Source organism: Calonectris borealis, chromosome 25, assembly GCF_964195595.1.
Source record: "Calonectris borealis chromosome 25, bCalBor7.hap1.2, whole genome shotgun sequence".
Classification (NCBI taxonomy): domain Eukaryota; kingdom Metazoa; phylum Chordata; class Aves; order Procellariiformes; family Procellariidae; genus Calonectris; species Calonectris borealis.
In genome coordinates this window covers 4,080,183-4,105,240 of record NC_134336.1, presented here as the reverse complement: position 1 = coordinate 4,105,240, position 25,058 = coordinate 4,080,183, and the positions used below count along the sequence as shown (strand labels likewise).

Sequence of the window (25,058 nt, the reverse complement as noted above, 5' to 3'; positions counted from 1 at the left end):
TATTAAAAGGTGATTTCACGGGAGCTATAAGAGAGAGATTTTCAAATGGGAGCCGGATCTGCAGGTCCGACAGACTTTTTTGCATCATTCTCAGTCCTCTTTAACCACCCACCTTCTCTCACTCTGACTTTTTTTTAGCTCACATATGAAACCAAGTTGATCTGAAAGTCACTGACAGACGATACACCCGGTTCCTGGAATAGCGTTTGCCTGGCATCACCCCGATGACAACCGTATTCAAAACCTGCAAGCTCTCTCCTGGAGCCCCTCTTTTTCCACGGATGCGGAGCTTCCCCGACCCTTCCTTACAAACGAATCAAACCAGCCAAAGAACTCCCGACACATTTTCCTGGTTTTTAATGTTCTTGCTTTGGGCTGGCCTCGGTGAACCACAACCCCTTGTCTGCACATCAGCTCTTACACCGCAAAGGTTGAACGATAAGTAATATTTTGTATTTTTAAAGACTGCCTCATTCCACTGTAATTTGCATGTTCTGCTCTGTAAATATATCCTCCCTGAATTGCAGCCACCTCTGGGGGAAAATGCAGGAAACGATGACCCAGGAATGTACCACACGTCAGTGGGAAACGAAGGACATAAAAAGCAAATCTCTGCTGTTGCTGAACATGATAAGATCTCAGATACATACAGGCTTGGTTTAAGATCTTGTTACTATGTACAAGTACATTTATTAAGCCTTTGTTCTTAACCTGAGCTTTCCAAGAGAATCTGTAAACATGTTTACTACCATAATTTCAGTTGTAACATAATAATACATGAGCTTAGAGGAAGGTTATCAGCTGCTGCTTTTTTATATATAAAATCTTTCTGGCTGAGCAATTTCGACTTAGTATTGATCCAGATGACGCATATGATTCCTATAATTGAGATCAGAGGAAAAAAAAAGTCTTTCTATTTCTTCCAGCATGTTTGTTTCTTAAATTTGACAGCTCTGCATGTGTATCGGTCATGATTAAGGTGACGGAATTTTTCAAGAGTGGAAAGCTATAACTGCTTCGGACCAAAAGTCACCGAGGAGGCTCAGATGTAGGGATGGTGGCTGAAAAATATCTGGGTATTTTCCCACCAATCGCCTTTTAGATGTTGAGCAGCTGCTGAAGTTGTTTTCTGGGGATGACAACTAGGAATTTAGCAAGAATAAAATACAAATAAGACTGACTCCAGCTTGTAATCTAACAAGCAGGTTCCCGATGCTGCAGGCTCAGTGGTCTTCCCCTTCCCCTCCTACTTTCCCCTGATTCAAGACAAGAATTCACATCAGCTGAACTTGATGGAAATTCTCCAGTTTCACGCGGGATAACCAGGAGGCACCGACGCAGATGAGAAAGACTCGTATGAAGTAAGGATTGCAAGAGCAAGCCTGAAACCCTCCCTCTCTGGGTAATGAAGCATGCTGGCAGTTATTAGGTTTAGATCTTTCCGTAGGCAGCATATTGATGGAGAAAGTGCTGTGTATACAGTTGTTTATTTGCAAAAAAGGTAAAAAAAAAAAATTCTATTAAAATCCTGCACCTCTGGGACTGTCTTTGAAAGGCATGTGATGTGACTCTGGGAGAGAAGTGATCAGCCTGTAATAATTTAGATGTTCCTGTTGCTATGGATACTTTCTTTTTTTTAAGCGAAGCATACCATTATAATTTAAATTTCCAGTAACAAAAAAGGTAGCATATTAAAAGCAATAAAAAATGCCAGAGACATAACTGTTTTATTCTTTACTGTCAGTTTTACTTGTGCTGTGACAGTATATAGACGTGATAAAATTGCCACGTCTGAGGAGATTTAGTACTTTTACACATTTTATTACATTAATTAGACCTGGGCCTCATACGAACGAGCGTGTGATACAGGCAGTAGCCAAGTGACAGGCCTGGTGCTGGGATGTCACATTAAAATTCATGCCGCCAAGCAGGGGAAGGGAGGAGGGTTGTAGCTAAAACAAGACCTGACAAGCAGCAAGTTTGGGGGCTGTTGCGGCAAGATTTGGGTTGGGAGATGGAAACACAAAGATACAAGCCAAATAACTCTCTGCGAAGTATCATCAGCAAGGCTTTTAAGCAAAAACTTTGCCTGGAGTGGTGTTACTAATAACCCATGGGATTATTAACAGCCGAGACAGAAACTGCCACTGTGGTTTGCAGCGAGAGTGTTGGGAAAACTCAGCCCTGGGACTGTTTTCCTCTTCCACGGAGGCTGGAGTTTTTTTGCTGGGGAAGAAAATTGCTGATGGCGATGGCTGGAAAGGTAAAAAAAAAAAAACCCTTGGAGGCAGAAAGTGAGGGATCTGGCACCCGAGTTTGCAGAGCGGCTGGTTTGAAAGGAGGGGAAGAAGAATCCCCGGGGCATCACCCCGTCTGGCCGGAGAGACGACGGCTCGGGGGTGCCCCTGGCGCGTGTTCGCTTCTGCTTGCCCGAAACAGAAACTGCGATGGCAAAAGTTTGGGGCAAACGAGGTGCCTGGGGAATAAATTGAAAGGCAAGGAAGATGGCAGGGGTATTGGTATCTAAATACCGGTTTTCTCACGCCATGGTTCAAAAGACTTGTGTCAGGGAGGAGGAGGCGGCAGAATCACCCTCTGGTACCGCAGCCTGACGCGGATGGCTGTTTTATTTCAGCTGTGACCGGTAATGTTGTTCCTACCCCGGTACCTCGGCCAGGACAGGAGTCTTGGCCTGAGTCTGTGGGCTTTAAAGCCAAGCTTTTAAAATCCATATTTTTCCCCCCTTGCTTATCTTTTCCAAGCTGCAAGTAGCAGCCGGGCGAGTGATAAATCACGGGAGTCAGCAGGGATTTTAGAGCCAAAACTTGACGGGGTTGATGTTTCACAACCTGCCTCTCCCGATATTTTCTTTTGCAGGGAGAGGAGCAACCCCGCGACCCTGACGTGGGCACGGTGACGTTGGTGATCATCACGCCTGGTTCCTGGAAGGAAAAGCCAAGAGGAGGGCTGGGAGGTGGCACAGTCCCTGCCTGCGGCACCGCTTTCCCCGACGCTCCCACGCTGGGTTTGCTGGCATGACCCAGCTCCCGCGACGGCTTCCAAAGAGCCCCCCACCACCGCGCCGCGGGGAATAAGGAACGAGCGCTCGATTGCAAAGACACATCTCTGCTCACAGCCGAGGCCGATGGCTTTCCGGAGGGTTAAAGCCCCGGGAGATGCTCGGCGCTGCCAAAGGCGAGCGGCGCCAGCCGGGTGCTGGGTGGGATGGAGAGCCCCGGGCTCCGGCTCCCTGCTCCGAGGCGCCTGGCTGCGGGCCAGCGCTGGCTGATGGCGGCGCGTGGCCCCGATAGCGAGGTGCTAATCCGCTTTCCGGGCAGAGCAGAGGGTCCCTTTGGCTCTGCTGGCCCAGAGAGCCGCCGCGCCGGGAGCCGCTGCGGAGCTGGGAGCGAGAAGCAATCGCTGCTGACGAAGATCAGAGCCCAGCGGAAAAGGGACTAAGCGTGTGTCCAGCGTGAGAGGCCGGTGACAGTAAATTAACCAATGCTTGGTCATTAATTACCTGCACATTCGCTGCACAGCTGCCTCCGACCTTCCTGCACTTCCTACAGCTGCTTTCTGGCTCCAGCTCCCTGGCCCCGTTTCCACTCCCATCTCAGAAGACTTCCTCTTCCTGCAGTTTTTAATGGCTTGACATCCCTTCTTTTTGAAAAGTCAATATTTCTTCTCTGAGCCAAGAACCAGCTGGAGATGTTTGCTTTTAGCAGGGAAGAAAAATAACAACCAACCCCCAGCAACCCCCAGCGCGCTGTTTCCCGTTATCCTTCCCCTGGGCATTAGAGGAGAGGTGCTAAATAAATGAAGTAATGCAATATTAAGACTCCCTCTCTCATAAGCAGCATCCACTCGCTCCTGATAAATCGCTCGCAGTCAGATGCCGGCTTGCTGCTAACAGGACTCCCGAGCCGCGGGCTGGCGGCAGAGGCCCCGCTCGCTCGCTCCTCGTTTGCGCCGGGTGATTTCATCAGCTTCTGGCCCTGCAGTTGCCGGTGTGGGCTCCTGGATCCCCTCTGTGCTGCGGAGGGGGAAAGCTGCTGGGTCCTCCCAAGCCCACGTCGCATCTTGCTGGGCTCCAGGTGTCCGACGGGGCTTGTGCTGCCTCCTCTGCTCCGGGAGATTTTATTTTGCAACAGAGCAGGGGCACAACACGGGCACCGTCAACCCCAAGTTACCACCGACTGGATGAATCGAGGCCCCAGGTTTCAGGGAAACCCAGAGCGGAGAGGGTCAGCAGGATTTCCTCCAAAGGGGGGCTTCAAAAGTTCACTTTTTGACAAGTTTATGGATTTTTGGTACTGAAATTACAGTTTTTTCAGGAGATATTTTCACACACAGAAGGGATTTGGCAGAATAACCCCGCACCCCTCATTCGTGCGGACCGAGGGTGGCTGTGTTGGCGTGCGGCTCTGCAGCTCCCTGCGATGGAAACTTTGACAAAAGCCGTTTGCTAACGCTGCATCGCTGCTCTGCTCTCCTGCTGCAATATCGTCTGCTGCCATTAAGTGCTGCAAACCCTGGAAAAAGTTCAAAAGCAGAGACACGCTTGCAAAATACCCTTTCAGCGCCGTTTGCTGAGCCGTGGCGAGCTCCTCCTGAGCAAGCCCCTGCCCCGCGTCCCAGCAAGGCTGGCGGCGAGGCTTTCAGCAAATATCGCCTTTGCCGGCTGTTTTTTCTGGTTCCGCTCCCCTTGGCTTCGACAGGGACGAATCTCATCGGGGTCTGGCAGTTTGCTGTGGCAGACAGCCGACGTGTAAGAGCGGAGGAGAGCAGTGCTCGACCAACACCCCCCTCCATTCCCGCCCCAGTCCCCACTCCATCCCGAGCCAAAACACATTGGTGCTTCTCCGCCAGGTTGGTTATTTCTTCTCGCTTCAGAGCACAGAAAGCCTTGCAGAGCAGCCCACAGCTCCCGGCCCCCTGAGGCTGGCTATAAAAAATCATAATACAGCATTCAGGTGTTCAGATGAAATGTTGCTCTCTTTATTTGTACTTTAAAAAAGAATGATCTGGGTAACGACAGCCCTACGGCTCTCGCTCAGGCTTGGCACAAATTTACAAACTCTCTCGGTGCTCCGAGAGGAGAATTGCAGAGCTCGGTACCTGCTGCGCTGGACACCGTCACCCTTAACAGCTCAGAGCCGGATTTGGCCTCGACTCCCCTAACACCACTGACCATCGCCGGCGAGCACCCACTGAGTAGAGAAGGAACAACAACGCTCGATAAACGTAACGTCTCCGTGTAAACCCGCCCTGTAACTTGGCAGCAACAACTTGGTTTGTTGTTTCAGTTTTGGGGGATGCATTAAATGAGTTTAACGAGTTACAGCACCAGCAGTAGAAGAAATTAGCTCTGCACTACGTGGTTTGCGCCAGCCGCAGGTTTTGTTTCTTTAGCAGGTGCTTGGGGGGGGGAAGAGATTGAAGACGGGCTCTGAGGTTGCTTCCTCGCCCACGCTGGCTACCGCCCGTAGGACGGATGGAGTCCCTGCGTCCCACATACGCCCCGTGCCATGCAGGGTGACAGAGCCGCATTTCACAGCACAGCCACAGCTTCTGCTGCTGAGGCTGCTCGAAGGGAGGAGAACGGGCAAAGTCCCCCCGGGAAACCACGGGGCTGGGGTGAGCAGAGCCACCGGCCACGGTGAGCCCCTTCCTCCCTGCCAGGCACGGAGCCATCGGGGGCGAAGGAAATGGGTGCTGAAGGTTTCTTAACCGGCCCTTAAAGAAATGTCACATCAGAACTGAAAGATCAATTTGTTCCTCGGCACCACCATCAGTTATGCATGAAGGCGCAGACTGCCGGTACTCAAGTACTCATAATCTGGGGCATCTCCTCGCACTGGAACAGGCAATTTAAACAGAAAAACGAACTTTTATTGAATGTGTTTTGTTTGCAGGAAGAGAGGCATCTCTGCAAAGTCCCTTCGCTCTGCCCACAGCCCAGCTCTGATACCCAAAGGCAGCCTGGTGCTCCTCAAGGTTAAATCTGTTTGTCAGCATCCCCAAAGGAATTTCTCCGTGTGCTTCCAGACGAGCGTTAGCCGCCGGGAGCTGCGGGAGCCTGGTCGCTCCAAGCTCACAGCCAGCAAAGGCAGGAATTGCCGGGGGAGGCCGAGCACCCCGGGCAGTGCCGGGCTCCGTGGGCTCTTGTTATTTAAAAGGCAGCTGCACAAATTAAACTCCCCCCAAGGGAGAAGTACTTTGCACAGCAACTCTATCAATTAAAAGATTTTGTTTTTTTGATGTTACCAGCACCACGTTTACCTGCAGACGAGACCGAAGGACCGACTTCCCCCTCTCCTCCTCGGGCACACCCTTCCCTGAGGCCGATCCGGGATGGATTTACCAGGCAGGCTGCAGCGGTCACCTCGAGGGTGGCCGTTGCGCATCCCTCTGCGCATCCCGCGTGGCCACATCCAGCCCCGTGAGCGCTTCCCGGAGGCAGCACCAGGGACTGGTGTCTAACTGCAGCCGTTTTCCCACCTGGGTGGCCCTGGAAAGAGTCTTCCAATGGACACAAACCTCCCGTGGATGTTTCCAGTCGCTTACTGCTATGCTTCAAGGGAGACAGAGAACTCGACCGGTTGGAAATACAAAGGTTTTTCTACACATTAAAAGGAGCAAGGTAAAAATAAAGTCACCCAGCACAGACACTCCAAAAAATGGTAGAACTTTTATTTTCCTCAGTACAGATATTCTTTACAGCAGGAGGTTGTCTTAAAAAACTATATACATACATATATAGTATTGTGCATTTCAGTATACGCTCCTAGAGTCTCTAGAGAAGGAGAAAGATCAACGTACAGAGAAATCCTCACGGTCCATTCCTGCAGCCCAAGCTCTTTCCTAGGCAGATCGGCCACTCCCCGGGGCCGGGACAAGGCGCTCGCTACAACCACTTCTGCGCAGTGCTGGCATTGCTTAGGCAATAGGTTCATGTCTCTACCGTGTGCCGCTGTAGCACCGACAAACTTTGAATAATTCCTTCAATCGCGAGACTGATGCTACACATAAGATCGAATAAGTCATGGGCACAGTAGTTTCAAGATGTAAAATTGCTTTAAACACAATTTTGCAGGATAAACAGAGCACACATTTTATGAAGAGACATGATGAGTCAGCTTCACAAGTCCTCGATACCTTATCACAACAACAATTAGGGGGGGAAAAAAAATCAAATCTAAGTTAGAGTCACTCAGCTGTTTCCTAATAAACTCTTACAGCTGACAAAGAGGTTTTTCTTTTTTTTTTTCTGCAAGCAGTTTTAAGAGAGTTATAAAGAGCTATCTGGGGAATGAATTAGTGTTTCAAAACCAAGTTACAAATCTATAAAACAGATTAGTATACTTCACATAAGGCCACAAACACTGCAAACTGTCAGTGTGACTATTTAGGATCATTAAACTTAATCTTTTAATTAGTATAAGCTTTATACCTCCATTACTTATTTTCAATTCCAGGAGCAGATGAAGGCAGCTTCCCAAGCCCCACGGGAGATGCGGCTGTCGGGGGGAAGAGGACCGGAGCACCGCTGGAAGGGGCACCTCTTGCTAATTGAACATCCAGGTATTGGTCTTGCCTAATCCAATTCCATTTGAGTCTATTGAGTGAGCAACAACCAAATGGTTTTGAGACAGTAAAAAGGCATGCACAGCCAAATCCACTTAGCAGAGCTAAGAACACAGATCTATTGTGCTACCGGGTTCACCCAACCTGCAACTTTCAACGTGCTTTCGCAAAACAAATTGTTACTCCCCGGTGGTTTTGCTTTTAAAGCCAACAGTGCAACGGAGCCTCAGTATTTCGAGTCGCACCAGAAACGGTGCACGTGAGTAGTCAGTTTTGAAACAGACCTGCAGCATTGCGGGTTGGGGGGGTTTTTTTGGGTAAATAGCTTCTGAAGAGAAGTTACAGGCACTGCTTACCTTGACAATTCGGACCATTGCTTTCAGTTCAAGTTTTAAAGTGCAAAACTTCAGAGAGTCTTTGGGTAAAAAAGTGTCAATTCCCATACGAAGCTGGCGAAGAAACAGCCAGAACACGTAGGGGTGATTGACAACTGTGAGAGTATCACAGACATTCACAACAAAAGCAAGATCTCTGCTACCTCTTTGATTTTAACGCTGTTAGCAGCTGCTGCAAATCTCCTCCCCTCCGCCTAGGCAGGTGATGGGTTGTTCAAGAAACAGTGGATTAGTAACAGTTGTGCTTGCAATTGCATTTGCATCTGCAGACCTTTGTCGAGAAAAGTATATACAGAGAGACTTTGGTGTTGCATAGTCTTTTTCAGAGAGGAACAGGCACTGCTGAAGGTTCTTCCACGGTATATTGCCACCTAATACTGTAGATGCTCTACACACCTTCCAATAATACATGTAAACTGTAACGGCTATGAATAAATATGTTCAAGAGCATCTCGTGGTTTAGATGAAAGCAAGGTACAAAAATCTGCATTAGATTTCTAAAGCTTTGGTCTAAATTGTGCTGTAACGTCATCTGACTTGGCGAAGAGCCCTCAGAAGAGTCCCTTGCGTACAGCACCCGGAACAGCATGATTCAGTCCACAGACTTTTAGTGGTTATTCTCTTGTCAGCCGTTAGATGCCTTTGACCTCAGAACATGAACAGATCATCTTTCTCGCCTGTGTTGGAATCGATTTTGTTCCAGTCTACAGGTGAGAGTGTTTCTGCACTCTGGATGTCTTGAGCCGTCAGTCCCGTGTCGAGGACGTGAGGGTTTGTTCTCGACTGAGCCAGTCTAAGAGGGGAGAAAAACAGAAAGTAAGAACACAAATCCCCGCACTTTATAGCCTGGATGCTCGATGCATCTGTAATGCTGCACCCTAGCTACAGTTCCACATTTCAAAATCCTCCAACGGAACGAAATAATGCAGCACGGGGAGAGCTGGCACATAACATTTGCAGCTCTCAAGTTTGTTGCAGCTTTGCTGCGAGTTCATCCTAACATTTCCCCTACAGGCATCCAGGGAATTTGCAGCCTGGACATCCCGTGTGTTAATGGTCTGCCAGAACGGTGCCGCTTTACTTCCCCGAGCTATTGCTGGCGGGCGCATCGTTAGCTGGGACCTTATCTCAGCGTAAAGGCTCCACTGACCGAAGGAGCAGCCTCACTGCAACGGCTCCGTTTGCGTGGTGGTGCGTCTGGACACGCAGCGTGTGCCGGAGCTCGCTGCCCGCCGCGCTCCCCGGCCCAAGCATTTAACTTCTCGGGTTAAGAGACAGGAGGACTCAGATGATGTTTAAGAGCCCACAGGGTCAGCTTTAAGGAGTCTTCATCTCAGCCCATCCCAGATGTTTCGCAAAACCTACCAAGCCCCAGTTTGGTGTTGTGTTATTAAAAACCTCTGTGAAAATGTAACGCTGCAGCATCAATTCTCCCAGGGCCAAAAGGTTAACTCAAATATTTGGTGTTTCATCCAGGGGAGGCATGGTGCCGAATAAGCCTCAGATTAAACTGAGCCGCACGCATGTTTTTTAATAAAGAAGAAAAATGTCCAGCGATGATGTTGCGGCAGGAACGCTCTCAGAAGCACCCGCCTCGGTGGACGCGCAGTCCAAACACTGAGTCACCAGGAGGCCAAGGGTGATGTGACAGCTCGGCATCCAGCAATGCAAAACAAAAGACCGCAACCAACAACATCTGCTTAATTAAGTAGGGCAAGGAACAGAGGTGTGGAAAATAAACGACATTACGGCGTGAATTCGAGCAGCCCCTTTATCAAACACAACTTGGGACAGGGCACTGTGGAAGTGAAAGCTGTAAATCGTTCCTGAGAGCCAAACAAGGCACGAAGGGTGTTTCCTTAGGGCTGAGCCTGCAGATTTTGCGCTGCTGCAAACCCCGGCGGAGGCGAGCGGCTCTCGGGGAGGAGACGGCGTTGGGCTCAGCCCTGCTACTGCCCGACTCCCTCTTTCAGCACCTCCAGCCGGAGGAAGAGTCCTGGCAGCTCTCTGCTGCCCGTCGCAGCTGCACCCAAGGCAGCTCTTGGCCCAAATCGGGGCCTCCGCAGCCCACGGAGGCGGCCGGGTGGCTTCATGCACTGATCTGGAGGAGCCGTGAACACTAAAGCATCCCCACCACCCCCGCAGGGGCCTGCCTGCACGAGGCCAGACAGGAAAACTCACCTGAAAGAAAAGGGATTTGTTTAACATTGCTGGATTGCTCGGCGTGCACGTGCAGGGAAGCTCTTAATTTGGGTCGGAAAGTGAAGCCACCTGAAGCTACGGCCACGAACTCTGAACGTGCTCAGGTGCGTGAATTCCAGATTGGTGCAGCAGAGTCGCCCTGATGCAATCGCGCTGCAGCAGGGACCGGTGGAGCAGGAGGCCGCCCTCGGCAGTTGCTGTTGGTTTGGGGACGGATGGGAACGAAGTCCCAGGGTTAGTCCAAACCTGACGGAGGGGCGAGGAAGGGGAAAGTCCTCCGTGCCAGCAGCTGGGACCAGCATCGCCGCAGCTAGCGCGGGGGCTGGAAACAGGCAGCCTCAAACCACCCTGGCAAGCAGGAGCAGACACACCAACTGCTCGGGGAATTAAATTCCCTATTACATACAGCCTCTCTCCATCCTTAAAAGGTTGTCAAAATATTTGGCTTATCAGCCAGCCTTAAAGCCTATCTTTCAATTAAAAGCTGAAGCACCGATGGGGTAGCTGCCTAGGTCAGATCACGGCGGCTGATTAGATTAGAAGTGTTATTAAAAGCCAGTCACTAGTCGAGTCTCCCGGGCTGGTCCCCGGTGGCGTGAACTTGTAAAGGGAGTTATTAGAATTACCTTGAAAATGCCTCGTCGAGACCATCATCCATTTCCTTTTTAAAGAGATAAAAAGAGAGAGAAGTGGTTGCTAAGAGAACGCACAAAAGTGTATTTAGAGATCCGGCTCTGTGCTTGAGCACGGCAGACAAAAAATATATATATATTGACTTCCGAGTGCCTAAAGCAACAGAGTCCCCTTGGTACTCTGCCTCCTTGGGCAGGTTTTATCTCACTCTCCGCACAAGCCCCAGGGTAAGAGGCGTAACTCCGGGTGGTCCAGGCTTCCTCAGGGCAGATCCCGGGGCTCGGGATGCCGTGCTCCCCTCGTAGCCCAGGGACGGGGCAGGGGCTTGGTCCTTTCCCACCGCCTCCAAACCAGGCTAATTCTGCCCCACTGCCTGCACGGGCTGGATCTGGCCCATCAGCTGGACCACATCCCCCTCCGCGGTTAACCACAGCCCTCGGCTCTTCCAGCTCCTGCCACAAGACTGGCACACGCTGCGGGCTCCTGCTAAGAGGAGGGACCCGGACGGAGCTCGGCAAGATGCTCCAGGCATCCCTCGGGGCTTTTCTGGATCAGGAACCTGGAAAGCAACTCTGCACCAGCACAGGGGGAGCCTGCACAGGGAAGCAACTCTGGGATCCTTTATCTCTGATCTGCTCTTAAGGTTTCCCAGAGAAATTTGAGCTGCTTGGGGGAGAAAGGTTTGCCATGCAGGAAGACGGGCGCTGTGCCAGGGCTTTGCTGTGGACAGGCTTGACTATTCCCAAAATCATGTGATGCCCTTACAGACTTAATGTAATATGTAAAGTATGAAAACTCTGCAAGAAGGGAGGGATCGGAGACTGCTGGTAAGCCTCCAGGATTTGATATGACTTAGAGCTGATCTTCACATTTAACCTGAAAAGCCTCAGGCTCAGACCCGGCAGACTCAAGAAACAGGCTCCAGGCAAAGGACTTTATCATTCAAGCCTCCAAAATTTAGCAGACGGCATGTTTCCAGAGAGGGCACGTGGTGGGGACGAGGTCCCGGGTCAAGATCAGCCCCAGCCTGGTTGGTGATCATAGAATCACAGAATCATGAAGGTTGGAAAAGACCTCTAAGATCACCGAGTCCAACCGTCCACCCAGCACCCCATGCCCACTACACCATGTCCCCAAGCGCCTCATCTACACGGCTTTTAAACACCCCCAGGGATGGGGACTCCACCACTGCCCTGGGCAGCCTGATGGAGCACTTGGGCATGAGGAGGCTCCCCTGCGGACGCACACCCAGGCGCATCGGCTGGGTCGTTATTTTTCTATTAGTGGTCCGTGAAACAATTAAGCCAGATGACTCAGGACATTTTAGAGAAGCCATCTGTGCTCACACAAGCCAGATACAGCTGTAAACAAGAACAAGGAAAAAATAAGAGTAATAACAACCATAAATATAACCTGGTTTTAGTGAATGGTAAACAAAAGCCATCAACATAATGATTTTTTCCCCTGAACAGAGCAGTTAGGTGGTCTCTCAATTAAGTGACAAACCACTGAGAAATGCTGCTCGAGAATAAGTAATATTCAATTATCTGACAGCGGCGTTTCTCAGAGTACCTCACAATCTTGTTCATTTATTTAGAGCCTAAAAAGGGCAGTAGGGACTGGAACACTAATCGATCATTTCCAGTAGGACACCGAAACCCAGCTCGCTCGGGCATCTCTGAAACCGTGCGTGAACGGCTCAGCCGCCCGGGGGGTTTTATCCAAGAAACAGCCCCGTGATGGGAGCTGGAGCACGCGGGATGGAGGCGGCATCGCACCTCCCCGGCTTGGCAGACGCTGCGGTGCCCCGGACACACACTTACCCACACCACGTTGTTATTTACAGAGGAGCTGGGCCCAAACATGCTGTTATCTAAGGGTGGGGAGTTTGCGCTGCTGGTCAGGGGCGATTTGGCAGGATCTTCTAAATCCAGCAAGTTCCCCGTGGCTGCCGCTGTGAAGGGAGCAGAGAAGGAATGAGGCAGGGGAGGGGAAAACAGGTGACACGAAACCGAGCCGTTTTGCAGCGATTGCTTCCCCTCAAGAGGGGAATCAAAGGGTTCCATCAAATTCCTTCAGGATGGCCTCCAAATTTTAGGATGGAGGAGCTGCTGGGGATGTGGTTTCACCCCGAATAAATTGCGATGCTCAGATCAGGCACCCAAGACCCCCTCCACAGGGACACAGGGGAGGATCGGCCGTCCCGTCCCTCCAGCAGCCCTCGGGGGAGGCTGCTGGGGACCCGTGTACGTTCAGGGTGAGTCAGGATCAGCCCTGAGCAAAGCTGAGACATCCCAACCCCGGGACATCCCAACCCCGGGACATCCCAGCCCCGGGACATCCCAGCCCCGGGGTGGGAACAGACCCCAGACGATATCCTCAGCTCAGCCCACAGCATCGATTCAGCATCTTACGAAGATGCGGATCATTATTTTATAGGACCGAGAGCAAATCCTGCACTGGGTGAAGAACCGTTCGTAGCCTGGGGCTGCCGGTACACCGCAGGCTGGGCGGTTTGCAGGAAGCCTCAGACCCTCCCCATCGCCCCGCGGTAAGGGTGGATGCAGAAGCATCCCAGCTGCGGAGCAGCCCCCAGGCAGGCCCCAGAGCCCATTCCCTCCACCCCTGGCAGCCCCGATGTGCCACCATTTGTGACAGATTCCTCCAGACCTGGGCCTTCAGATGAAGAAACGCGATGTGCCAGCCTGGAAGGAAGCCCAGTTTAATGCTATTTTCCTCCGTGCCAAATCCTCTTATCTCCGTGGCCAGTGTGGAAGAGAGATTAGCCTTTTGTCCCACTTCCCCCTGGCTACGCGTCGTGCGTTTCACAGGCAGCAGAGGACCCAGCGCCAGGCACTGAATTATGAGGGGTTTTACTATTTGTTTTATTTTCACACACCTCTCCTTCCCTAGGGGAGCCGGAGGCAGAATGGCACCTGGATGTCCATCTGCTTCAGCTGATGGGATGGCAAGTCTTGCGGGTCCAAGAGAAACCCAAAATCAAACTCGGGACGTGTGGGTCCACGCTAAGCTCATAAGGACATTACGGCCAATTTGCCTCGGGCAGAAGTGAACAGATTTGGGGTGGCAGCAGCTGTGTACGAGGGGCTGCATGAGATATTTAAGGGGCAGATGGAAGGACCCGGCAGACGGCCACCGTGTCCCGGGTGCTCTGCTGAGGGTGACATCTCCGCTACCACCAAAGTGTTTGCTCCTTGCTGGTCTTCAAAGCCCTCCCAGCAGCCTGCTCCGTTCAGGGGAAACCCCGCAGACCTCGGGCCGTTCCCCATCCCCGAGCCCGAGGCAAAGCTCTGCTGCTGGTGACTTACGTGTGTCGGGACGGGCAGGGGCATCCGAGCCGGAGCTGCTCGTCCCTTCTCCTTCCAAGATGGACCTTTCCCGCTTCTCCTTCTCTGCAAAAGAAGGAGACCCCATCACTGCCCACGGAGCACTTCCCCGCAAGCCTTTTGGGAGGGGGGACAGGGGGGACAGCGAGGACGGGCCACCAGGTCTCCTCTGGGTGTGTTTTATCATCTCATGGAAGGTGAAAGCAAAAATCCTGACAGCAACAGGCCTGAAATACCACAGCTGAGCACCAGGTCCTCCACACCCCGCCTGCGAGACAGGAGCGCGGCCAAAACTCGGCTGGATTTACAAGGCTGTCGAGAGAAACCTGGAAGATGCCTTAAATTACACCAGAGGTTGGACCAACCTTAACAGCAGCCTGGAAATTTGGAGGGCGAGGGAAAAAAGGCACTCGAAAGCTGGAAAAAACCCAAAGTCATCCCTTGAACTTTCACGTGAAGAGGGAAAAAAGACTCACCTTCCTTAGCCGCTTGCCAGAACTCAAATGCGATTTTGAAGGCCTGGGCTACGGTGAGGGTGACCGCTTGCGCCTGGAAAGACAGCGGTGAGGCAGGACGTTAATCGACAGGTCCTCACGTGGATTTAAAAACATTTGGAGGTTTTGCTTTGCAGATTCATATTAACCTGGATCCAACCAGTCCTCCGCTCTGCGGGCTCCCCGCCTGGCTGGGGAGAGGTAACCAAATATTGATGGAAGCAGAGGCTTGCTCTGCGCAGGACGCACAGCTCGCTGTGGACACGTCTTTAGGTGGAATGGGAAGATGGAGGAGGCAGGGACGCGGCTGTCACAGGCACCGCGCTGACGGATGGGGAGAGAAGAGCGGCTCCTGGCCGCGGGACACGCGCAGCTCTTCCTGCACCCCACATCTAAGCGTGATCTACACAAGTGCAAGCGCTGCACGGCCCCGGGGCTCACCCTCGCGGCTTCCCGAGGGATGTGGCTCCCTTCTCCGGGGCCAGGCTGTGCTGTACCCGCTACAGACCATCACCCGCCAGAACAACCAACGTCTGAAAGGGAATCAGCGCCCGGGCTGAGCCCTGGACCACGCCGCTATCGGCCGCGCCAGAGCCAGGGAGGGACGCAGAGCGCTGCGGTCCGTCCCTCCCCAGCGCCACGCACAACGTGCGCGAGGATGCGCCGAGAGCAAGAGACAACGGGGTGAAACGCCACGAATTTGCAGCTCTCTCCAACAGGAGCAATCTTAGAGGCAGGACAAGAGAGAGCCCAGGGTTTTCCCCTGGCTCCCCCGAGCTAAGCTGGGGTCTCGGGGGCTTCGACCAAGAGCGTGGGTTTGTTTTGCAAAAGCAGGGCCGCAGCAGGAGCCGGGACACCTTCCCCTTCAGTCCCTCCATTCCTCCCCAAGCCGAGAGCTTGAGCAGCATTAAAAAAACCCCACCGCCTTAAATAGCCCGAGATGCTGGAGATGTATAAATAGTGACATAAATGCCAGCTTCATTAGGAGAAGGCAGAGCTCACGAGCAGTTTAAGCGCAAGGAGATAACGAGTAACGCTCTGCAAGGCTGGCGCGCCGCAGGAGCCTCGAGGCGCGAGTTTGTTTTACGAAGTTGCAAACTAAACAAACCCAGATCCGGGTCCGTAACCCGCAGCCCCGGTAGCTCGGAGGACGGAGACCTGGGGGGAGCGCCGACGGAGCACAGGCGTCCCCCAAAAGCCAGGCGCCTGCACGGGAGAGGCGAGGAGACCCAGCAAACCTATCGGTGCCAATTAAGCCTCGCCAAGCAGGAGAGCTCATCTGAATGTCGGAGCTATTTACATCTTTGATGGAAGTGCAAACACTTTATGGCAAAAACTTAAATATGGTAATTAAGTATGAAACTCCTCACAGCTGTTTACAATTTAAGCTGTCACATCTGAATCAAGTTTAATAGACCCAGCTACCGTTGAGAATTACCCATGAACTAAAAATACGGACTAATTATGTGCCCGTGACTGGTAGCTGTGCGTACATCCAGGGACCCTGCCCTGGGGCAGGGACGGTCCCTGGTCTGGGAGCAGGGCATCACCTTACCAGCGTGATGGTTGTGTGTTTTAAAGACAAGGAAAAAGAAAAATTTCTTGTTCTTGCCACAAAAGGCCTTGGAGAACTTTATTTGGAGGGAGACACACTGAGCTGATGTACCACTGAGATAATTCTTTTAGCACTGGCGAGATTTAAATTTTAATTTGCAGAGTGAGGCTTATCTTCGCCGTGCAAGGATGGGAGCGCACGCCACGGAAAGGAGAGACAACTTGTAGCTTCCACTATTCTCTCCCCGGAAAAAAAAACCCAAGCTGGGAGAAGCGCAGAATATTAACAGAGCTGCGGTGGCCACGTTCCGGGCACAGGGATGCTCGTAAGGACCCGGGAATTGCCGCGCCGGGATGCACCGGGTGGGAAGGGCTCTTGGGAGGTTGTTTCCCTGCGGATCTGGGATATCCCACCCTCCGCTCCGACCCTGCAACAGGCACCAGGGGAAGGGTTTCTGGGGGCAGAGGGATCTGACCTGCCCTCCCTCCCCCCTAAAGCTCCTTCCAGCCGCGGGGAGGGGCTCAGCCCCAGCCCTGGCTCCACTGGAGAGACCCCCCAGGGCTCTCCTTGCTCCACTTGCAGCTGGTGCCCAGTGACCCACTTCTCTCCCTCGCCAGCTCGTCGGTGCTGGGTCCCTGCCCATCCTGATGCACTGAATCAGCAGGAAAAAAATCCCCCGGGTTCAAAGCAAGAGCCAGAGACTGTTCCCCGTACGCAGGTCTCTGCTCCGAGCCCCGTCCCCGGCACGCAGCGGGGTCTCCTGCGCTGCTCCCACGGGGAGGACACGGCCCTGTCTGCAAAGACGCCGCTAAAAATTGGACAGGGAGCTTCAACGGCAAGAAATGGAAGGAAGCCAGGGCGGTGAGCCCAGAACCGCTGGCTAAATGCCTCCCATCAACGAGGCCACCCCCCCGCACCTCGCTACCAGCCTCCCCGGAGACCTCCCCGCCTGCCAAAGCCTCTCCGGACGCCGGGCTTAGACCGGTGCTGGCAGCCGGGGGAAGCGGATGCTGAGCAGGGAAGGAAGAGCCAGGACCGCAGCACGGCAGGGGGGGTTTCAGGTGCTGGTGCAGGGCCAGGTCCCCTCACCCCCGCCCCAGAGCTTGGGGCAGAAAGGCTTTTACCTGCCGAGACGATGGGCTGAATCCAGCCCGGAGTTACACCCGCTCGAGAGCGATGGCCCGGCGCTGGGCGGCATCGCCGGGATTAACCGCCCGTGGGCAGGCGGCGACGGCAGCAGGAGGTGGGTGCTCTCCCGCGGCTGTTCGCTGGGGCAGGGCCCCCCCTCGCTCTAACTAGGGGCAGAGCTGTTATCTCACCCGCGCAGCCCCTCTCTGTTTCCTCCTCCTACAGCCACATCCCCATTTCTTCCTCTGGACTGACCATTTTCCGTTTGGTACAGAGGAAGGCATGGCACTCCAGGTTCTCATTGAGCTGGTTCTGGGCAATGTAGGCAAACACTTTATCGTGGATCTTGTCTGCCGTGCAGTAGGATATCCTGAAAGACAGAACGAAACGTCTTGTCCGGGGCACTGTGCGCAAGGGAGATCGACCAACCCCTCCTCTGACCTGCCAGCAAGCTCCTACCCCAGGGATTCCAGCTCCGGGGCCGAGCAGGGAAGGCAGAGGGAGCGTGGGAGCGTTACCGGCTTCAATGCAACTCCTTCCCAAAGCCGAGGAGTCGATGCCTCTGGCTTGAGCGTAAGAGAAGCCCAGAGCGACTCCCGCAGCCACGGCGTGAGCCACGTGCATCACACGAGAGGCAGGAGGGAAGAGAAAATGTTTCACCTTGTGGGGAAGGACAGGTTAGAGAAGGTAAAGGCTCTGCAGTCTGCCAGCCTGGGACTACGCCCGACGAATGCTCTGCCTTCAGAAGAGAGACTCCGGAAGATTTCCCTTGGAGAATAAGCTTGCAAGGAGAAAGAAGGACTTGTTCTCAGCCTACGATTTAATTTTGAGGCTCAAACCAGGGAAAGAAATTGATGCCAGGGTGCCCAAAAAAAGCTGTTGGAAAGGCTGAAATTCAGGCTCCGAGATCCGCAGTAGCAGATGCACGGGATGCTCCGAGACCCCTGAGCACACGGGACGGGGGGGAAGGAGGCTCAGCCGCCCCAGTGGGGCATCCCCAGTACGGCCGCGTCTCTCCCAGCCCCAGGGCTGGCTCCAAAATGCCGAACAAGGCTCTGGAAGAGCCACAGGCCGTCCTGTTTGGGGAGATCAGGCTGTGACCGAGGGCTCAGCTCCCTTCTGCGGGGCAGCAGGACCCTCAGCACCAGCCACCCGCGGGTCCATCCGCACCAGGAGCTGCGGGACTGAGCGTCTCGTCTGAAGCCAGCGAGCAGAGGCCGGAGCAGCCCCAGAGGTTTAGTGCAAGGTGGCAGGCGCTAGCAGCGAGCAAAGCCTCTTCCCTGGGCACGCGACAGATCATACAGGTGTTAAGCAAAGAGAAAACGCGAGGAAAAAGTTGGAGACTTCAGTAAAAGTCTTCCCCACGATGCCCATTCAGCTCCTGCTCTCGCTGCCCCCGAGAGTTTGCAGGGAGGGGACTGGAAGGTCCCAGTTCCCAGCAGATGCTGGGACTTAAAAAGCCACATTCAAAATTTATTTACACTGCATTAGCTTCTGGTTGCACATGAGGATGCCTCTGCTCAATGGCCTATATTTTGTCTTCCAGAGCTTTTGTCTGGATTAAAGAGGCCCTTGGAAGTTCACTCCTTCCTCCCGTTTGTTCCCAAAGCGGCGTGGCCACTCTTAATTGTGACGAAGCCGCGGAAGGTCGTCTGCACAGGCTCGTGGCCCTTCCAGCAAGCCCCAGCGCTCAGCTCGATACTCGATGGCCGTTAATTAAGGGAAAGAATAACTCACACCCGCCTCTCACGCGAGCCAGTTTTACGAGCGAGGCCTCTGGCAGCGGCACGTCCGGGGATGGCGGCTGCGTTTTACCCGCAGCCCCCTCGTCCTGCCCCAGCGCACGATCCGGGGCGAAAGCATCATCCCGGTGAATAGCAAAGCCGAAGAGAAGACAGCAGAGGTGTTAGAGGAAAGCCCTGGGACCGCCAGCGGTGGAGCACGCTGGCAGAGGGGGGAGATGCCCCCCCCCCACGCACGCAGACCCCAGCTTTCGCCGTGACCCCCGCTCCCACAGCATCTCCGGGGAGCAGCATCAGTCCCCGCACCAACAGCCTGCTCAGGACGCGCTGACTTCAGCCGACTGAATCGAGGGGATGCTCGTACACGAGCACTGACCGGGAGGAACAGCTTTATCGACGGCTGTTAAAGCACCTGGGGAGAATTTAAGGCAGCACCTAAAAACCCCGGCCCCACGGTCCTGCCTGCTTTTACACCAGCGCAGATCCCGATTTTGGCGCGGCCGCTTCGCCCAGCTCTGCTCTTTAGCAGCGGGTTTGTCTCCTGGGGAGGGCTGGGGCTCAGCACCACTGGCTGTATGCGACCGCTTAGTCTGAACTAGAGAAAAGCAAGCGGGTTAGCAGTCCGGTTAGAGATGCCCCAACCCAGTGCTCCCCACCCCAAATTCAGCAAGGGGAGACAGAGCAGCCGGTGAAGAACAGAAGCAGAGCGTGGGGGATGGAGAGGGAGAAGGGATGGAGGAGATGGAAAGGGCCAGATCCCAGCTGAGCTCTGCTCCACCAGGCCTGCGCCTGCCTCCAGCCTCTTTGGAAGAAATACTTGCCAAAGTCGGAGGAGTGGATATGGGATAATCCATCCCTGCCCTCCCCACGCCGGTACTGTCGGTGTCCCAGCTCTTTGTCAGAGCTATTTAAACATATCGGAGGTGCAGAGCAGCCAGCGAGGGGAGGGCAGCCCCGGCTCCAGCGCTCGCATCCTCGCCCGCTCGGAGATGCTCTGACCATCCTCCGTGTTCGACTCTTGCCATCACCCCGGCTGCTTTGGCGTTTCCAGGGCCGAGGACAGGCAGTAAAGCCGCGCGTGGCTGTGGATCTGTAGTCTGCACACACGACAGCTCCAGGCTCGTCACGTCTTTCCTTACCCCCGGCTGGACACTTACTGCACCAGGCGTAAATTTACCTTGAATTTAGCAACCACCCTCCTTCCCCCACCTTTGCTTTCCATCAAGACGTGATGGCCAGCGAGGCGTCAGCTCAGCCTGGGTGGAGACGGGAGCAGACGAGGAGCCTCGGGGCACGCACCCACTGAAGCGCATCCCGTAACCCACCTGTATATGGAGATGTTCTCGATCAGCTCGTTCGTCCCGCTGTCGTTTAACACGATCCCTCTGGGCGAGACTTTCAGAGTCACTTTCTGCAGTTTCTTTCCACTTGCTTTCGCCTTTAGAAGGAAAAGAAGGAGAGGAAAGTTACAGGCTTTTAACACCGATACATCCAAAGGTACACGAGCAGAACAGAGCAGAGACTCCAGACACGGACTACCTAATAGGCATATTAATAGCACTCGTTAGCACTAGAGACTGAATGTACTACCAGGTGTGATAAGGCACTTGTTAAAACTTTTCCTTCCCCGAAGCAGTGATTTTTGCTGGCGTGAACGAGACAAGGACACGCACCCTCCACCCCACACCACAGGGAAGTGCTTCCAGCCCAGCACCTCCACGAGGATTTCCCTGCAGCCATCAGCACGAAGCAGCGGCTGCTCTGGCGAGCGTTTGGTGAAACCCCGGGGAGTTTTGTCTTTAGGGCCAGCTCCGGAGCAGAGGCGGACACCAGCACGAACGAGGGAGGACGGTCCTGCAGGACGTGGGCTGCCAAGCAGCCGGCTTCGAGCTGCGCTGCCAAACCCCGCTCGAGTGGCAAAGCATCCCCCACACCAAGGTCAGGACACCGGCTTAAAAAGTAACCAGACTTTTAAGGGCCACTTTCTCTTATTTCCTAGTCTCGTGTTCTCAGCCTTCAGGTTGCATTCAGCTCACTGCCCAGCTTCTCTCAAAAAAAAAAAAGAAAAATAAAAATACATAGCCAGCTAGTTGCAGACTGCAGACCTGGATCCTCAGCCCCGCTCCCCAGGGACCTGACTTGAGCCGCATCCCGACCAGCCAGCGGTGGGTCCGGCCCCTCCGAGGCTGGCCTCAGCCCTGGGGCTGTTATTTAAAGGCTCTGTTCTCGGCCCATCAGAGCAGATGTGAAGGGCTCTGCCAGCGGCTCCTGTTTCATGCCAGCGCTCCCCTCCCGTCCAGCTCAGCACATGCCAGCAAAGGATCCGTCATTACCCAGCACAGTTCGTCACCCCATTGAGTTTTATGATGGTTAACTGTACAGTTGGGTCTTTGCCTCATTCAGTTTTATAAGGGCTTAAAGAAGCGTTAATTTTACTTGGAGCCCGGTGAGCGGGGGCTCTGGGGAGGCTTGGTGCTAGAGGATGGCTGAACATCGGTCCCTCTTGCATCAGAGGTTACAGTGGGACGGCAGCTGTATTGGCTGGGAATCGGAGCAAGCTGTCCTGCTCCCTTCCCCTCTTAACCCGCCAAATCCCGGGAAGGAAAACCCAGACCTGCATGCCAGCTCTCGTTCGCGTGCTGGCCGCACTCAGAACGCTGTCCCTGCCTTGCAAGAGGAGAGGCGGCCCCGGGGAAGGCTGATTTCACCAGGTCAGAGGCTTCTTCCACACCCAGGGTCACCCAAAGCTTATCAAGGGGAGCCAGAGCTCAGACACTAACACCAGCTCCCCGCAGCCTGCCCCATCCGCGGGCCAGGGCTGGTCCCCAGGGCTTGCCAGTGCCACTGGCTGCATTTCTACCCACCCCCCCAGACGCCTGCTCACCCCTGGAAGGGCTGGACCTGCAATCCTGACACCCCCCAGCCTGCAGACGGACAGCGCTGCCTCCAGACCTGCGGCTTTTGAAACTCCCCGGTGACACCGGTTTGAACAGCAGGAGACAGGGCTGTGCTCCAGCACGGACACTCACAGTGGCGACGATTCTTTTGACGGCGGCCGCAGAGAGCTCCTCGCCCTTGGGCTGCTCCACCAGCGTCATGCCCATGTACTTGAGGCTGAAGAGCATCCCCTCCAGCAGCGTCTCACGGGTATCGGTCCAGTTCTCCGGGAGCTCTAGAGAGGCAACAAAGAGGCTCTTGGATTCCCAAAAGCACAAGTCAAGCCCTGAGGGAGGGTTTCGGTACAAGCAGGGTGTTGGTTTAGCTACTGCCTGGACCCCCGTGTCTGAGCTCATGGTGCTCCATAGCTCTCGTGAGGCGCTGGGGGAAGGAGATGGGGCAGAGACAACAACAACCCCCCAAAATTTTTTCCACGAGCCACAGCAAATGGTAGCGACCCTTTAAGATCCATCAGCTCCTCAGTTTAATTGTGAGTGCCCAGGCCCACACCATAACCAAGGGGATCCTGAGCACCAGCCCCAGCCAGGCGCAGGGGAGGGCTCGGTGCTGCCCCACACACAGCAATAACCTTACCCCGCGCTAACCATCGCCTACCCACAGAGGCTAAGACGGGATTTGCCGCTAGCTAAGCCCACGCACAGCTGCAGGGATCCCGGTGATGTGCTCTGACTTGCTAAATCGGTCACCAACAGCCCCGAGGAGCCCATCGCGCGGTGAAGCTGCACCAGGGAGAGGTCTCTGCTCTCCCCTCAGATCGCCAAGGAGGCCACCAGCCTCTTCCCTTACGTGCTGGGGGGTGGGAAAAAGGTCCTAAATATAGAGCTAAGTTTGGGACCAAACTGGAAATCAGGCGGTTATCACTACAGGATCCAACCTCCAGACACGGAGCTGGCAGCCCAGGATCTGCTGCTCTCGTCTTTAAGGAAGGTCTTGCTTTCAGCAGGAGGCAACAAACCACAGCCCTCCCGAGGCGCCCACGGCCCTGGGGAGCGACAGGCCTCTCAGAGAGGAGTCTCTGCTCGCTGCAGACAAAACACGTCCCTGAAAGCTTCGCTGCCTTGTATTCAGCCTCCTTCGGCTGCCTCCAAGCAGCAGGGCCAAACCCTGCGGCCCCCTGCAAACCTGCAGCGCCGGGAGGGCAGGGCTGCAGGGACCAGGCTCAGCCTCCCGGGGAAGGCGCGACAGGAGATAAGCCATAAACCCCGCACCCCTCCCAGCGCCGGGCGTGGGTGCCGAGCAGTGAACCGCCCCGGCCAGCCCGGCACTGGCTAAGGGCGAAGTGACGGAAGCGGGGTGGGAGCGGTCCCCCGGGGAGACAAGAGTTTGCAGGAGGGCAGGGGCTCCACGTCCGACACAGGGCAGCAGGTCCCAACCCTGAAGAGGGAAAGGAAAAACCAAGGAGAGGCAGGATGCTGCATTTACCTCACATCCCAGCTAGAAAAGCCCGGATTTCTCAAAAGCCAAGGGTGCTGCCGCCGTCCTCCCACCCTCAGCGGCCAAAACCGGGCGAACGCGCTGGGGTGGAGGGCAGTTTGCACGCGATGGGTGGGCAGCTGCCTGCCCCACGCTCCCTGCCTCGCTAGCCAGGCACGGCACATGGCCCCTGCTCCCCTACCCTGCGCAGGGCAGCTCAGGGCCTCGCTGCGGACGGGGACCCCGCAAGCACCCCACACCGCCTGGGATGATGCCGGCACAGCGAGGCCCCGGGCAACCACAGCTTGCGCTGGCCTGGGACGGAAACGGGGGTGGTTGAAGCGCTGCCGCTGAAGTGCTTTTAGAAAGGAAGGAGCACCCGAGGCAGCACAGACAGACGGACGCACCTCCACGCTTCCTGTTCTGCACCGTTCACCACCACCTCACCCTCCCGTTAATGCAAACGATTGCACCCAGGCCCGGGGTGCGTCCGTCCCACGGGGCGACGGCGATGCCCCCCCACCCAGCGAAGGGCACGGGGGTGCTTTGCAAGGTCACTCCGCAGTAGGCTCGGGGCGAGTCCGACGGCTGCCGCATCTCGAGGGGCCTCTTTGCCGGGCACATCCCGCAAGGCCATGTCAGGGGAGCACCCCACGTCTGCCACGCGGCCCCCCAAGCCCCGAGGCTGCCCCCCAGCCGGCTGCCCCTTCACGTCCCGCAGCTGCCAGCCCTCAATCCTAGCAAAAAGGTGTAACGACAGCGGGTCAATCTCAGCAGATTAGTAAAACCAAGAAGTTCGATCTCGCCTGCGGGTGGCAAAGGGGTGCAGGCAGGGCAAGGCACCCTCCTGCTGCCCGCCGCGATGCTCGGGGCTCCGCGGCAGGGCAGGGGTCAGCCGGGCTGGTCCCCCCTTCCCCGGCCGCAGCGGGAGGACGCCTGGCAAGGGCCGAGTGGCCGCTCGCCCAGGGGCCATCGATCGCGTGATGGAGCCAGCGGTGGGACGAGGCCAGAAATCGCCCGCCGGGCTCCTCCATCCCTCGCCCTGGCCTAGGGGACAGAGACAGCCCCCCACCCACCCCACTGCTGCACGGGAGAAGGGGTGCAGGGGGAAGGTGGGTGCAAGGGGGGGGAAGCAAAGTGGGGGGCAAAAAGGGGGCTAAAAGGAGGGGTGAAAAAAGGGGTGCGAGAGTAGTAAAGCAGAAACGGGGTACAGGGGGGCATGGAAAAACGGCAGGGGGAAGCGGGCAGGGTTAAACCTGGTTAAAAGGGGGTGCAGGAGGGAGGAAGGAGAAACTCAAGGAGGGAGAAAAGTGGGTGCAAGAGGGGTGAGGAGCGGGTTAAAGCCGGGAAGGAAGCAGAGGGGGGTGCAGGACAAGGGGGGGTGCAGGACAAGGGGGGGTGCAGGACAAGGGGGGGTGCAGGGGGGTGAGGGCAGAGGCTCTGCCGGGGGTCTCACTCTTGTGTCGGCCGCCGGCCCAGGAGGGTTTGTGGACGCTGGGGCTCCGCAGCAGGGCGCGACCCGCCGACTTCAGCGCGTCCATCCCGCCGCCGCCGCCCCCCGCCCCGCTCCCGGCCCCGCTCCCGGCCCCGGCCCCGCCGCAAAC

General features: G+C 55.2%; 1 protein-coding gene across 6 annotated transcripts; it reads right to left on the bottom strand.

The window, feature by feature from the left end:
• Positions 1-5,217: 5,217 nt before the first annotated feature.
• Positions 5,218-25,058, bottom strand: LDLRAP1 (low density lipoprotein receptor adaptor protein 1). Of its 6 annotated transcripts, none has more exons than XR_012677201.1 (10): positions 24,911-25,058; positions 22,113-22,255; positions 20,409-20,521; positions 17,597-17,711; positions 14,641-14,713; positions 14,147-14,230; positions 12,641-12,771; positions 10,811-10,845; positions 7,454-8,775; positions 5,218-6,622 (listed from the first exon to the last, which is right to left on the bottom strand). XR_012677201.1 is itself a non-coding variant. In XM_075173452.1 (9 exons), exons 1-9 carry the CDS (start codon positions 24,993-24,995, stop codon positions 10,160-10,162), a joined length of 783 nt encoding a protein of 260 aa, XP_075029553.1. In that variant the 5' UTR covers positions 24,996-25,058; the 3' UTR covers positions 6,668-10,159. The 6 variants fall into 6 exon arrangements, 4 of the variants coding, with proteins under 4 accessions (XP_075029553.1, XP_075029549.1, XP_075029550.1 ...); XR_012677202.1 differs by lacking the exon at positions 5,218-6,622 and adding an exon at positions 6,668-7,158; XM_075173452.1 differs by lacking the exon at positions 5,218-6,622 and having other exon boundaries at positions 6,668-10,163.